At 41.6% G+C, this 14,929-nt stretch overlaps 1 protein-coding gene and 1 pseudogene across 1 annotated transcript; one reads left to right on the plus strand and one right to left on the minus strand.

The window, feature by feature from the left end:
* Positions 1–94: 94 nt before the first annotated feature.
* On the minus strand, positions 95–11,240 carry LOC133909478 (dynamin-related protein 3B-like). Its single transcript, XM_062351926.1, has 20 exons — positions 10,708–11,240; positions 9,760–10,042; positions 9,641–9,669; positions 9,452–9,553; positions 8,976–9,044; positions 8,835–8,894; positions 8,644–8,757; positions 8,437–8,485; positions 8,191–8,300; positions 7,991–8,083; positions 7,797–7,889; positions 7,405–7,542; positions 6,996–7,106; positions 2,379–2,483; positions 2,222–2,264; positions 1,868–2,016; positions 1,642–1,788; positions 1,048–1,100; positions 817–916; positions 95–713 (listed from the first exon to the last, which is right to left on the minus strand). The coding sequence occupies exons 1-20, from the start codon at positions 11,095–11,097 to the stop codon at positions 486–488; spliced, it is 2,466 nt and encodes an 821-aa protein (XP_062207910.1). The 5' UTR covers positions 11,098–11,240; the 3' UTR covers positions 95–485.
* Positions 5,339–6,056, plus strand: LOC133909480 (uncharacterized; annotated as a pseudogene).
* Positions 11,241–14,929: the final 3,689 nt, after the last annotated feature.

The following is a 14,929-nucleotide window of genomic DNA, read 5'->3' on the forward strand; positions in this document are numbered from 1 at the left end:
GTACTGCTTCTTAACAAATCATTGTGATTTGTTAAGAAACACTACATTACCGTGCTTCTTAACAAATCACAATTATTAACGAAGACCATCAAAATAACGGAAAATGGAAACAATTTCATGCCACAACTTTTTGCACCACCATACCAGCCATGTCATATTTTTTGCACGGCATACCCGTGGTAAGATCTCAGACGCTCGACACTACTACACCTAGCAGATTCCAACTGCTTCTTCCTTGGGTCCGAACAAAACTATACCCATCACCGATGTCATTTTAAGACGAAAGGATTGGGCAAAGATATACTGTACAAAAGGCTAAATGGCAAAACTTGCACCATGTCAGGCTTCATCCGCGCAGCACTACAAAGAATATAGCTAGAAAAAACATATATCTATGGGTGCCAACAAACTTGATGCAGTATGTGTGCTTACAGCACATCGGTTGGTTCAATCACCAATCTAGGCGGCAGTCGTCAAAGGTGGCATCAAAAACCGTTGCCACTCGTATTGGGGTTCAAAGGGGGCTGCTCCCCAGAATGGTTTGATCTCCTTGACCTTGACTGCTTCGGGGTTGAATATGGTGAGCTTCCATCATTGAATGAGTGGAGGGATGAAGAAAGCCCATGGGCCCTTGGTAGGCCAATCACGTCAGAGTCGAGGGAATAGCCGCCCCTCTCGACTGCCTCCGCATCAAGTGGTATCTCGTCCAAAGTCTGAATAGTGTAGAAGAAACGTGAGGTGAAAAGTAAGTATTGGTCAGATCAAGTGCAACCAGAGATTTTTGAAAGCGAGATTTATAGAGTTGTGCAAACATACTTTGTACGCTTGCTGAAGGACCTTGAGATTTTCACGTATCTGCTTCCTCTTTATGGTTATTTCATCAGGTTCTTTGAGCAAGTCCTCCAAGAGATCTTCTCTGGATTGATTCATAGAGAATTTTTAAGCATTTGGAGAAAAAATCGTACAGCAATAGCAAATAATTTTGCTTTTGCTTCCATGGGACAGACTTCATTCAAATGAGTAGACAGTAGAGAAACCTTTGCTCACCTATATAGTTTAGTTATAAGGTAATTATGCAGTGCCCTTTTTGTGTGGTTAACCTGCAACAGAATCAATTCAATGAAGACCATGCCAGGATAACTGAAATAAAAATAGCATAGATTTACAACTAATATATCTGCTCAGCTTCCCAGCCACAAGGAACTTACAGAGCTGAATTAAGACAGAAAAGAAAACGAGGCAATAGATTTATCTAATCCACCTCTCCATTTTCTTTCTATAGTGGAGCAATCTGCCCACTAGAATGCAATAGTTAGTTGCACTGATGAAGAAGAAAAGAAGTGTTTCAAAAAAAGAGAGGAATTAACTATCAATAACAGCTTGCGTGATCCACAATAATAGTGGTGCTTAACAGTGTTCTAGGATGTCACCATGAAGCAGTGCTATTGGTATATAACCATACTTGACAGTAGTTGAGGTCAAATGCCAAAGAGTTTCTAGATTTAAAATTTATTAAGTCTCTCCTTTAAGCTTACGCACGACACAAAAAAACCTTGTACATGGATCGCAAAAAGAAATGATGTGCACACAGAAATATTCACCTTGTCTACTAAATACAAAAAATTGACAGGAATCACATACCAGGAAATGCATAATTGCTTTTGGTATAAAGTCCTCGACATTTTTCCTGACTATATTGTAATACGACTTCAATAGCAATTTTGTTATTGCTATTTCAAGGGCCTCCTGCTCAGACTGGTGCTCTGAAGGCTTCAGGACGACTGGTGGCTGTTTATCAATGGTGGTCTCATTCAATCACTCACCACATTCAAACAACATTTATGAGAAAATTAATAAGATACCTCACCTCTCTAAGCTGTATCGTAGACAATGAATATTCCAGGTTAGGAGTAGGCACAGCATAAGACTTGTTTATCGAGACATCTTTTGCAGAAGCATGTGTTCGGTCCTCGTTGGAAGTAAATATGTTCACCCAGAAAGATGAGCCTCCACTACCTAAAAGATGACCAGGTAACTGGGCTGAGATAAGATCATACAAGAATTATAAAAAACACTAGGCTGACAAAAATGTACAGGGAAAACAGAATCACAGTAAAAAAAGAACAAATCTCAAAGATGGGAGAACTCTTCCCCATAAATTGTTAGCGCTCAAATATATCAGTACACCGGAACAAAAGTAGATTTGCAGTAAAATCCTTACCAGAAGATCCTGGTCTATCAGCCTCAGAAGCAGGCCTTACCCCCTGCAATTTAATGTATCACAAAAGCAAAGGAAAAATGAAGTCATGACACAAGTGCCCAAAAGATTCCACCAAATGAATAGACATCCAAATGTAAAAAGTGGTGATGAGAAAAACCTGGATGTGGTCAGTAACTACTCCATTTACACCACTTCTACCCAATATCCCGCGTGATTTGTGAGTTTTCTCAGAAGTCTGTACCTTATCAGCATCTACTCCATCCTGCGATTCAATAATCTCAAATGCTTCTGGATAATTGGTAAGGTGTGAATCAAATTAACCTGCAAGCAAACTATGTGCAAGAAACTACATTTTCCATGAAATAGAAGGCCAAACCTTACATGAAAAATAAGTGCATAGCAGGCTAAGAGGATCAAAATCTTGGTAAATGTAATATAACTTGCTAAAGGCGTGTCAAAAATAAACAGTAGGTTTTCCCACCAAACAATAAACAGCAAGTGGACACGACTCCAATTCTTCATTCTAGCACCACAAGTACTAATATGGCCCTACTGCTAGAGTTGGCATTGCCCAAGCCAATTCCGAAGGAAAAACAGTGATGAAAAAATCGGCCGAGTAATCGTTGAACGATAGGGCAATAAGTAGATTAGGGTGAAATCGGCTGGCAACCGATTAATCGGGTTGACCACCGATTAATCTCCTTGACCAGCGATTAATCTCCTCCCTCAAAACGACTCATCGTAGCGCCAGCATCTCACGCCATCCCCTCACGCCACCTCCCCTCCTCAAGCCCAGCAGTAGGCCGCTTGGGTGCCCGCCCCTCACGCCGCTGCCGCTCGGGCGCCGTTCAGCTCCTTTGCCTCCTGTCTCGGTCCCAGCAGCAGGCTGCCGCCCCTCCTCAAGCCAGCACCACCTCCAGCAGCTGGTCACCCCTCCTCAAGCTACCACTTCCTCCATCGGCTCCTCAGGCCGTCACCTCCTCAGGTCGTCGCCAGGGATAGTAGCAGTACCATTATGCACTAGGACAACAATTCTACAACAGAGATTGCTAAACTGAATTTTATTGTTAAGCTATAGCTGCCACTTTCAGTTTCTCGTAAAACCTTTGCCCATGGTATATCTAAATCATACCATACTCTGATTAGAGAATTAAGTTATGTATGATCTGTGATCGTTAAAGCTAGAAAAGTGACTATTATTCACTAGGTTACTGCTCTTTTGGTTTGGTTATTGTTGCAGAAATATCAATGCATTTAATCCAGTATTGCGAACCATTTGTTGTTGCTGAAGCATCCATTGTTCAATTTTACCGAGTAGACCAGCTGGGTGAGGAACTGAGCCTCCCTTTTTGGTTTTTTGAAAACAAGAAGCAACTAAGAATGATGAGCACCGGTGAAAGTGCAAATGCTAGAGTCCTCAAGAGAAATTCAGATGATATATGACGGGAATTTGGATGCTTGATTGATGCAAATAATTTACAAAGAGTACAATGCAAATTGTGTGGAAAGCAAATGGGTGGAGGGATTTTTAGGCTCAAGTGTTATGTTGCTCAAGTCGAAGGGCAGGTGACAAGTTGTGGCAAGGCTAAGAAGGTGGCTAAGAGATGATGAAACTAGTTTTAGTGTTAGTGCACCGAAGAAGGCAAGGCCTATGGATCATTTTGTGAACCCAATTGACCCTTCCATCTCTATGACAAAGAGGCAACAATAAATGACTCTATTGACAAGGAGAGAACTTAGAAGGTGGGGCAATATTTGGGAAGATGGATGCACAAGAGAAATATTCCTTTCAATAGTATCAATGATGATGACTAAAAGCAATCTTGTGAGGCTCTTGGTCGGTATGGTCCAAATTGGAAGCAACCTTCCCAATATATTTTTAAGGGAAAGATGTTGTCGGAGAAGGTACAAAGAACTAAGGATTTGTTGAATCCACATGAACCAGAGAGGGTGCAAACATGGTGCTCTATCATGATCGATGCTTGGATGGACAAGAAAAGGAGGAGCATTATGAACTTGTGTGTACATTGCAAGTTGGGGACTTCCTTTATAGAATCAAAAGAGGCTTCAGCTGATGCACACACAAGTGCATACATATTTAGTTATGTGAATGAGTGCATTGAGAAAATAGGTCCCGAAAATGTTGTGCAAGTAGTCACGGATAATGCTTCCGATAACATGGGAGCAAAAGAGATGTTAAAGGAGAAAAGGCCAAACATATTCTGGACCTCATGTGGAACTCACACCCTCAACTTAATGGTAGAAGCAATTGGCAAGTTGAAACAATTCTCTCCTACAATCACTAAAGCCAAGGAAATGGCAATATTTATATATCCGCATCATGCTACATTGTCCTTGATGAGAATTCATACTAAAAAGAGAGATTGTTAGGCCAGGTGTGACAAGATTCGCTTCCGCATTTCTTACCTTGCAAAGTTTGCTTGCTAAGAAAAAGCAACTAAGAGAAATAGCTTGTAGTGAGGCTTGGGAACAATGCAAGCACACAAGGTCAAGGAAAGGAAAGTCAGCATATGCCACAATAATGAGTAGGGGCTTTTGGAACAATGTTGCTCTTTCCATCAAGGTTTTTGAGCCATTGGTGAAATTGCTTCGCTTGGCCGATAGTGATGGTACATCTATGACCTCTATGTATGGAGAACTTTTAGAGGCAAAGGAGGCCATCAAGCTTTCTGTGGGAAATTCAGAAAGAGACTATAATTTGATCATTGGAGCCATGGAAAGCAAGATGCGTGGAAGGCTTGATTCTCCATTGCATATGGCGGCATACCTCTGGAATCCCCGTTATAGCTATGTGGATACATCAATCTTTGGATGTAGAAAACATGATTGGCTTCATGGATGCTATTGAAATGTTTTATCATGGAAATGATGATAAGCAAAATCTTGCTCTTAACGTAGACTTGCCTATGTTTGGATATCAACAAGGCATGCTTGGGAAGGTGGTGGCCACAAAAGCAATTCACAATGATAATGTTACTATTGGTAAGCTTGTGTGTTCTTGCAAAATTATCAGACATATATATACTTATGCATTTTTGCTTAATTGTAGGGTTGTGGTGGTCAACTTACAGACTGCAAGCTCCTATGCTGCAAAGAATGGTTATCAGGATACTGAACTAGACCTCAAGGGCATCCAGATGTGAAAGAAATTAGAGCGCATTCGAAATGGTAACTCTCACAATTCCACTATTGAAATCTTTAGCTTGCTAAATCCTCACCAATTTTCCTAACTAGTTTTATTTTGCAATTTGAAGGTAGATGCAAAGAGGGAGAAATAAACTAGATGTGTGTCACGTGAGCAATCTAGTCTTTGTTCAATTCAATGGAAGAATGATGGACAAAAGAAAGTGTGTTCTATCTATAGCGATGTCCTAGGTGAAGATGCTTCCCATGCACAGGATTGGATATGTGAATGTGATGAAGAGGTTGATCCTACAACAGGGTTGTCGTATGATGTAATTGATGAAGCAATGGGGGCCACAAAAGCAATGGAGCCTCGTAGGAACCAAAGAGTGAGAGAGCTCTCTGAAGTAGAAGAATTTGTTTCTGAAGATGATTCCAAACAAGAGTTCAATATGGAGGAAGAGATTGAATTTGAGTCTGATGATGGTGGGGTGGTTTCAACCAAAGAGAATGAAGAGGATGAACCAATGGATATTTGAGCCTACAACTTGTCAACTTATTTATTTTGTTGCATAGAACTTATTTGAGTTAGATGAACTATGTGTCTAGGTGTGAATTGTGATTGTGTGTACTGCTGTCATGTGTGCTAGACTGTTGTCCTTTTTATCTGTATTTGAGACTTTTGAGTCTATTTTTTATGTGTTTGGTTGAATGAGAATGGTTGCTGCCTTTTTTTTAGAATTTATAGTTTATATTTGAAGCACATACTCATAGATTGTTATTTATTTTGCAGATTTATCGCCTTCCAATTAAGCATTCGTCATCAAAACTACAAAATCAAGGTAACACCTTCCTCTCCTAGTTAGTTAGCATCTTATACATGTTCACATCTGTACTTTGTACCAACCGATTAATTCAATTAATCCCCGATTAACCGATTAATCCCTACTACTTGACCGGCCGAGCAGCTAGCGATCATTGATTTTTTAACAATGAGGAAAAAAAAAGAAAACAAGTTTGACATCAGTATATTGATATCCATTATGATTGAGTAAATTCCAAAAAACTACAAGTTCTTTGGCGTATGTATAAAAGAACTACACATGTAAGAGCATGTATCAAAAAAATACACATTTAAGGCCTCATGTTTTCAGAAAACTACAAGTTTTAGAATTTCCATCACCTCTAACCACATTTGACAGGGGTGGCCCACATGTCAGTGTTAACAAAATATTACGGCTTCCGTTATGTTGTGTTAGGCTGACATGTGGGCCATCCTTGCCAAATGGGGTCTAGATGATAGAAAACTCTAAAACCTAGTTTTTGAAACATGTGGCCTTAAATGTGTAGTTTTTTTAATACATTCCCTTACATGTGTGGTATATATATATACACAAAGAACTGGCAGCTTTATGAAATTTACTCGTTATAATTTGAAGCAACAGGCTAGTTGATTTCCACCTGTGTCCCCATTTGCAAGCAGTATATCATGCACCAAACTACAAATGTTGAAGAAATCACAGATGCGGAACATATGATGTTAATATTGTGCAGTCGATACTGATTCTACCATTATGATGCTTTCAGTACCATAACAACAATATTATTAATGGATGTAACATACACATACCTTTCTGACTACCGCTGCCGACAATTTAGCAGACCTAACTTGCTGCTGTGCTTGCTCGACAGCCTTGCTACCACCGATGAAATTTGGGTGTGATGTGTTTATGTAATCCTCCTGCACAATTAATATCATTGCAAGTGAATGAGAAAATCAAGAAAGATGTATGAATGCAAAGAGACAGGGAAACAATTATAAAATCGAGTAAATACACTCATAATTGCTGAAATCACATCGTTTTACCCCATCATTCCTATATTAGTCACAAAATTGTGAGCGTGTGGTCAGGAGTCAGGACTAGCTATGGAAGTTCAGAATTTTGGATCAAGTATGGGTACGCAAAATCATGTTTTAGAAGTCAAACAGCTACCAGGAAAATAGTAAATTAACAACCACAGAGCAAGAGGATGTTTACCTCCATCTCAATAATGTGTGCTATCATACTTTCTGCTGGCTTAAGCCCATCCCGCAAAAACTTGCCAATTACTTCATCCATGCTTCTGCGGAGTATAGGAAACTGCTGCAGCTCCGCTGCAAGACAGCGATGGCTCATCTACAGTAAATGAGTGAAGTTATTATGAGAAATAGCAATAGAAGCAGTACACCAGAATCTTAGATAATGCAGTATGTAAAGTGATCAAACAGGCGTGTATTTCAGTTTCCAACAATTTACAACTGGTGTGGCATATTATTGGGAAACTTTCACTCCTTCTATGATACAGTAAGCAATAGTACAGTGTAAGTTGTGTATTATACTATTACAAGACAAACTGCCCAAAGAAACCATAAATGGAGACAAGTCTGTACCTTTACTAGTTCATCATATATGAACTTTGCACACTGAAGACTTGGATCAAGCAATCTGCTGATCTGCCTGCGTACAAGGACTTCAAATGGTACCTTAGAAAATGTTAGCAAAAGAACAGTCATCAGATAAATTGTTCAATGGCCATAAATGACTGTCTCAATACTGCTTGCAAAAAGAGACAGGTGCATCTTACTTCAGGTACAAATAGAGCACTTCTAGGACCAGTTGCATTTTGTATAGCCATGCGGATATCTTCGTCGGTAACGTCCTCACAAGGGTCAACCTCCTGTGAAGACAGATTTTATAGTCTCATGCTACCATGCATATAATGAAAGCCACGATGCAGCATAATGAAATAAAAAGCAAGCCAGCACATCCAATAAAATTGCATACCTCTAAGCTTTTGACAAAGATAGACTGGAAAATGTAATGGACTCTTGCTCCACCAGAAAGTTCAACTGTTGATATATCTTCATTTTTTCCTTCCACCATCGAGGAGAAAGCTAAAGCATACACAAGTTGTTAACGACAAATGTTTAAAAACGAAGACAAAACATAATAAAGTAATAGGGAATTCTATCTAGCATAGGATCATATATATAGTTTCCTAAGAAAAAGTGGCCATGGTTCAGTAGTTACCTTCACAGTATTTAGCCAGAATGTTCAAAAGCTTAGCACCTTGCCCAGCCTACAATCATTAAACATATAGATGGACCATCACAAGGGAGACAAAAAGAATAAGAATATGGGCAAACCAGACTGGTTTTAACACACATCAAACAAACACGTCAGGCAATACACCTTATGCTATCGCTTTGTCCAAAAGAAAATTAATGCAAAACAGACCTTCGAGTCAACTGGATCACCATACACGGCAAGCTCCTTAGCAACAGCTGTCAATTGACTGCTTATGCGTGACTTAAGTCCCGGCAGAACCGTCCTTATATGTTGGACCAAAATCTGAAACCATGTAATGTTTTAATGCACAATATACAGTGTAAGCTGCATTACAATGGGCATCCCATTCACAACCATACCAGGTTTAACTTCTTTGCTAATTGTGGTATCCCACAGTACTGAGCAAGACCATGGTATGCCTGAAAAGGAGGGGGGAAATCCATTAAAATGTAAAAGGAATATGTAAAGTCAAAGAAATAGCAAACTCCACTTCAGCATACCGGCTGAGTACGGAAGAATTTTTCTTCACGAGCCAGAGCATCCTTGATACTGAGGTCTGAGTTGATATCCTGCATCATTTAAAAAAAGTATATATTAGGCTAAACAAAAACTTTTTGCACCACCAAAGCAAATGCTTAACACTGCACAGGAAATTACATCCCAAACATGTCTGTAATTACTAAAGCAGGATTTGGACAATGATTTTTCATCTTGTTAACTAGATATACAGAGTTCTTTCGAAGTTTAAAGCTACGACTAGTGTTCATTCGCTCTATGTCAGCAAACAGGAAGCAGTAATGCAACAAATCACCCCACTTGAACATTCCAATTATCTAAGTAATGAAACACGAAACAATAAATTTAGATCTGTATTGAACTATTTCCACAATAAAAAACAGTGAATTGTTAACGCAGCTGAACCCTTCAGTTAAACAAACTTGTGTGAATGGATGATTTTAAACCAAGATAAAAATACCTGCTGGCTGCGGTTTACCACGCCAACATAACCGAGTTTCAAGGGAATCACATTTCCTAGCAGAAAGTTGCGGGCATCAGTGCCCCTGTCCATTATGTCCAACTGGAAGAAACAGAACACCATATAAGACCGTAGGTGAGATAGGACAGATAGGGGTTGTAGCTTAAAAATTAAGGCTCAGGGTCCAACCTTTGTGATAACACCGATTGTTCGAGAACCTACAAGAATAGTGAATCAGCCTAATAAGACACAATTCTGAACAGAACTGTTCTACTGGACTAGATGTCGTTTTTCAAGGGCACACATACCATCAGGATCAGCGACTCGAGCCATTTGAAGAGCATCAGAATTTGCTAAATCTGCATTTGCTGGTGAAACAGCTAAGATGATACATGTCTTGTGCCTGATGTATGACATTATCATAGTCCTTATTCTGGCCTCAATATCAGTTGGTTGGTCACCGACTGGCACCTTAGTGATTCCAGGCAAATCGACCAAAGTAATGTTTAGAACATTTGGTGAAAAAATCTTCAGACGTATCTGCCTATCTGATACACCCTTGTTACCACCTGCCTCCCTGTCTGTTTCTGCCTGCATAGATGCAGAGAATTGTTTACCGACGGGCCTGTAGAATCTGTGGAACTTTAATGGCAACTCAACTCCACACTAACTAAATAAACCATCATAATTTAAGTAAAACAAAATATCAAGCAGATAGATAATATTATTGTTCTATCAAACACTGGACAAACACAACTAAAATCAAAATCCCTGCACTACTCACTTCTCCACTCCAAAAATTTTAGTTCATCACTATACTCTCCACAGATCTTCCTAAGGACCACAAAAGGCAAAGTGATTAGCAAAGGCATCAATACCACCATATCCCCATGAAACTATCCCATCATCCAAAAAATCTCAACATCCAAGCAAACAGTTGAGACGTCAAAACCAACTATTAACCCCAAGGCTGAATATCACTACTACCGCTGAATCCAAATTCCACCTAACCCAGCATTACCATCACTACAAACCTAAAGCACCATCTCGCAATCCAAAAACATGTTGAGAGTTGAGACAGTACCAAACTGTGTAGTAACCCACGAAATTCAACTCACGCGCACATCAGAAACCACCATAAGCATTCGAATGATTCATCAAACAAATACCAACATTACACCTAAATAATAATCTCAAACTCTAGCGCGCAGCCACAACATGATAGCATAGCCGCGAGGAGGACGGGGGACGGGGACCTGGATCTCGCGTCGGATTTCGCGGAAGTCGTAGAAGCGTCGCCCCGAGAGGTGCAGGAACTCGCCCCACTCGTCGGCCTCGGCGTCGGCTGGGCGGCGCGGCTGGTGCACGAGCTGGAGCACGAGGGGGCGGCGCGTGCAGATGTCGGAGCCCCGCGGTAGGAAGTCGCGGCCGACGAGCGCCTCGAGGACGCTGGACTTGCCGCTGCTCTGGCTCCCCACGACGGCCACCTGCGGCAGGTCGATCGTGGAGCTGCTCCCCAGCTGCGCGAAGATGTCCTGCAGCTTGTTCACGATAGGGATCACCGAGGACCCCACCGCCGCCGCCGCCGCCGCTGCCGCCGCCGCCGACGAGGCGGATGACGCGGAGGAGTAGTGGTCGTCGGCCATGAGCTCCGCCGCTAGGCTGGCCTAGGGTTTTGGGGGAGGGGGAGGAGGAGGGGAAGGGGATCCCTAGATCGAGAGGTCCTTTTTTTCCTCCCTTTTTTTTTTGGATTTTGGGGTAGGGATTTTTGAATCCGGACTTCCGGAGGCGTCGAGGGGTGTTTCCGGATGTCGGAGAAGGACACGTGCGGCCAAATGTCCTTTATACCCCCCAAGCTTGTCCCTAGAGCACGTACAATGAGGATAATTAGAATATGTACTTATGAAAAAAAATCGGGTTTTTCCTTAACTGAAATAGAATGGATGTTTAGATGGAGGGGATACGCTTACTTAATTACTGCTACTTATATTAGTGTTAATAAAATCATTAATTATATTAAGTATCTATAGTCTTGATTTGTATTGAAAATTACAATTTTTAAGCACATATAATTTTGTTTGTATTGAAAATTATAATTTTTATATAGATACTTAGCACTCTTTTTTTTAAACACTTAGTATTGTTCATAACGTTAGAGAGTGGATTCCGACTATAGAGATGTCGGTCGCGTTTTACAGTTTAACTGAATTCGAATTGACCACGTTACTTGATGAAGAAAAATTACAGCTAGAACTAAACTAAATTGTATTGTTAAATTACTACACTTACAATATATCTGTGCTATATACTCCTCAAATCGCAAATGGATGGCTTCACATGAGGTGTGTTTGATTCTTCCAACAAGGTTTCATAAGTAGACTACGGGAAAGCGGACTAAATGAAATTATATTTGTTGAAAATAAAATTTTAATTGGTTATATTTGTCTCGCATACTGATTCGAGTTTCTGTTTAGTTGGTTGAATCTGAGACTGCATGAGCGAATGTAAAAATTAAAATTATAATTAATTACTCGTGTGCAGATGATTTTATGATATTAATAAGTGAGCATGTCTATAAGTAATGAAACGGGTTTTTTCTCAAAATTCTAGATATATGTGGGTCAGGTCGTCAGGATGAGAGGGATCTGGGAAACTAAACACACTTACAGTACTAAATTAAGTTTGATATGATAAATATGAAGTTTGCATCATCTTTGACTGATCGAGTCTATTTGTGGTTAATGTTGCATAACATTATCTGACGGTGCATACGGATTATATGGTTGAAATACATATTATTTTAGTCTTGTTTGGTACAGCTCTAGATTTAAAAAAATTTAGAGCTGATCAAATTTAGCTTAATAAATCTTGAATCTGGAGTTGTGGGTGAATTGAAGGTACTTATGTGAATCATCTATTTTTTATTTTAGACTAAAAATAAAAATTTAAATTACTTTATTTATCATATAAAAATTTATCAAAATAATTCATATATCATGGATCTTTGATGTTTATGAATTCTATGATGGTTGTGAAATCCTTGATATTATGTGGAATATGGTCAAAAATGTGTATAAATAGATGAAAACTGTTTTAGCGGGGCAGATAGAGTAGTCCTCCGATCGAAAATGCCCTTGAAGGCTTGAGTTACCTTTGTGACATTTATCTTTAGAAGATATCTACCCTAACCGTTTAAGCACCGAATCATGCGTCATCATGCTAAGCCATCCCTCTGCAACCATGCATCCTATATGGATAGAACTTAACTTTTTCTTTTCACCGGACTGGGTTGAGCATCATACTATGAGGATGAGAGCAACTAGCAGTCAAGTGACTATCTAGCCCTATGTTTGAATATGTAGAGAACGTCAAGTGCTTGAAATAGAATCTGACATTCGGTACAAGATATTTAAGTACTTTGGGGTAAATCTTGTAGAAAAGTCCAACAGGAAAGGTGGTTGAAGTGTCTCGGTATGATTTGCTCCTCCGCTTGCAACAGTTGGATGCTGAGCATATCGTGTGGGTACAGTGTACAACCTTTGCAGAACTATTCGAATAGTCATATCCATGGTCATAGAGATGAGAAGGCGTGGTCACGCTTAATTAGACTTGGGATGTGTGTTTTGATGAGTGTGTAGACTAAATATCCGTGAGATGAGGTTGCTGATTAAATCTGTCAGGATTTGCGTGTTACTAGCGGTACACTAGATGTGATGATAGAGACTTCGGAGTGAGGTGTAGCCCCTCTCAAGACTGAAAACTCTCATATATGACTTTGTCGGTGAATCAGGAACCGGGAGTCCTCGAACCCCGAGGCCAGGCTAGCAATCCACCACGTGACGCCATCCCGCGAAGTCTCCTCCGGAAGGTAAAAAAGATTAAGTCCCGAGAGATGGCGCTCGGGGCCCCAGTCAGTGGTCCCCGAGTAGCTAAGTTCCCCGATGATCTGCGAAGTCTAAGTACCGGGAAGAAAGTGTTCGGAGAGGTCTACGGTGACCCCCGAGCACCCGAGTCCCCCGACGACCAAGAAAGCTAAGTACCGGGAAAAGTGTGCCCGGGGCCGCGAGCGGTGGCCCCCTGGGCACCCAAGTACCCCGAGGACCCACTGAAGGAAGTTCCGGGAGAGAGTGCTCGGGGCTGCGTGCAGCGGCCCTCGAGCACTCGGTCCCCCGAAGGTCCGTACAAGCATGCCCGGGAGAGAGTGCTCGGGGAGGTGAACAGTAGTCCCCGAGCACTCGGTTCCCCGAGGATCAAGGAAGAGTATTCTCGGGAGAGAGTGCTCGGGGAGGTGAACAGTGACCCCTAAGCACTCGGTTCCCCGACGACTCAGAAAGTCTCTTGACAATGGCCCTCGCAGGGGCCCACGGATGAGGTGTCAGCCAGTCAAAAGCCCGAAGCCGTATTTAAGAGCGCGCGTGGCCTGTCACCTCCAACTGCTCCAGCCACGTCCGGTGTCAGTTCCTACCACATTCTGGCAGAAGGCGCGTGGGGTCATTAAATGCATGGGTCCCATCCCGTGCCATCCGGCCCGTCTAGGGATAACGTCGTGAGGGCCGAGGCGTTCCGTCTGCCGCACTGCTGTGGCAGGAGAACAAGATAGGGCAGGCACTCTGGGCCGCTCTTCGGCTGCCCGGTGGGCCCTCTCCACGGCGCCCGTTGCTAGTGCATTTATGGTGACGGATGACCGGGCGCGAGGCGTATTTTTCACCCCCAGTGACTTCGCACAGAGGCTATGATGACGCCCTTTCTATTTATGGTGCCTTGGAGCTCATGCCCTCCCGTTCGGGGCACGCTACTGTCGGCGAGTATTTAAAGCAGCCGGCAGCACGGACAAAGATAAGCTTTGAAGTGAACCAATCGCTCACAAGTAGACAAACTTAGAAAGGTTCAATATCGGAACAGACGCAAAACAATCTCTGGGCCATCCCAGAGGAAGTAAGTAGAGAAGGGAAGAGAAGATCGAGAGCATCCAAAGCCAACAGATATACGCAGACCGAAGAATAAGGAGCCTCAGGCCTTAGGATAGACAAACATTCTTGTAACCAGCAACATCCTTGAGGGACATTCTCAGGGCATTTATAGTATCTATACAGGAGTAGGGTGTTACGCCTCCGTGCGACCCGAACCTGTCTAAACACCAGTGCATTTACTCCGTTCCGCACTAGATCATTCAACCCCGCCGGCCATCGCATTTATACCCATTTATTTCTTCGACGAACATATTCAGGATCATCCCCCCGGCCGAATCTCTAAAAAGGGGTCCCTTAGGATCCCTGCGATAGGAGTTAACCCTCCGACAGACTTGTTATCTGGTTTTAAACTACTCCAAATTATTTTAAGGTTAATAGTAGAGAATAAAATTAAGTCCATGTATAAATTGTTTTGCACTTAAAACTAAATCATAAAGATTTATCGTTGAATTGCCTTTATTCATCTATCAAATTCTTAAAGTAATATATGTCTTGCTGAGTACCTTCC

The sequence above is a fragment of the Phragmites australis genome, chromosome 2, assembly GCF_958298935.1.
Source record: "Phragmites australis chromosome 2, lpPhrAust1.1, whole genome shotgun sequence".
Lineage (NCBI taxonomy): Eukaryota > Viridiplantae > Streptophyta > Magnoliopsida > Poales > Poaceae > Phragmites > Phragmites australis.

Bases quoted from the DNA above. Each gene is read 5' to 3' on its own strand.
- LOC133909478 (XM_062351926.1), bottom strand. From the start codon at position 11,097: ATGGCCGACGACCACTACTCCTCCGCGTCATCCGCCTCGTCGGCGGCG. The intron at 7,107-7,404 runs GTAAACATCCTC...TTAATTGTGCAG, and splicing joins CACACATTATTGAGATGGAG to GAGGATTACATAAACACATC. The intron at 1,101-1,641 runs GTATGTGATTCC...ATTCTGTTGCAG, and splicing joins AAGCAATTATGCATTTCCTG to GTTAACCACACAAAAAGGGC.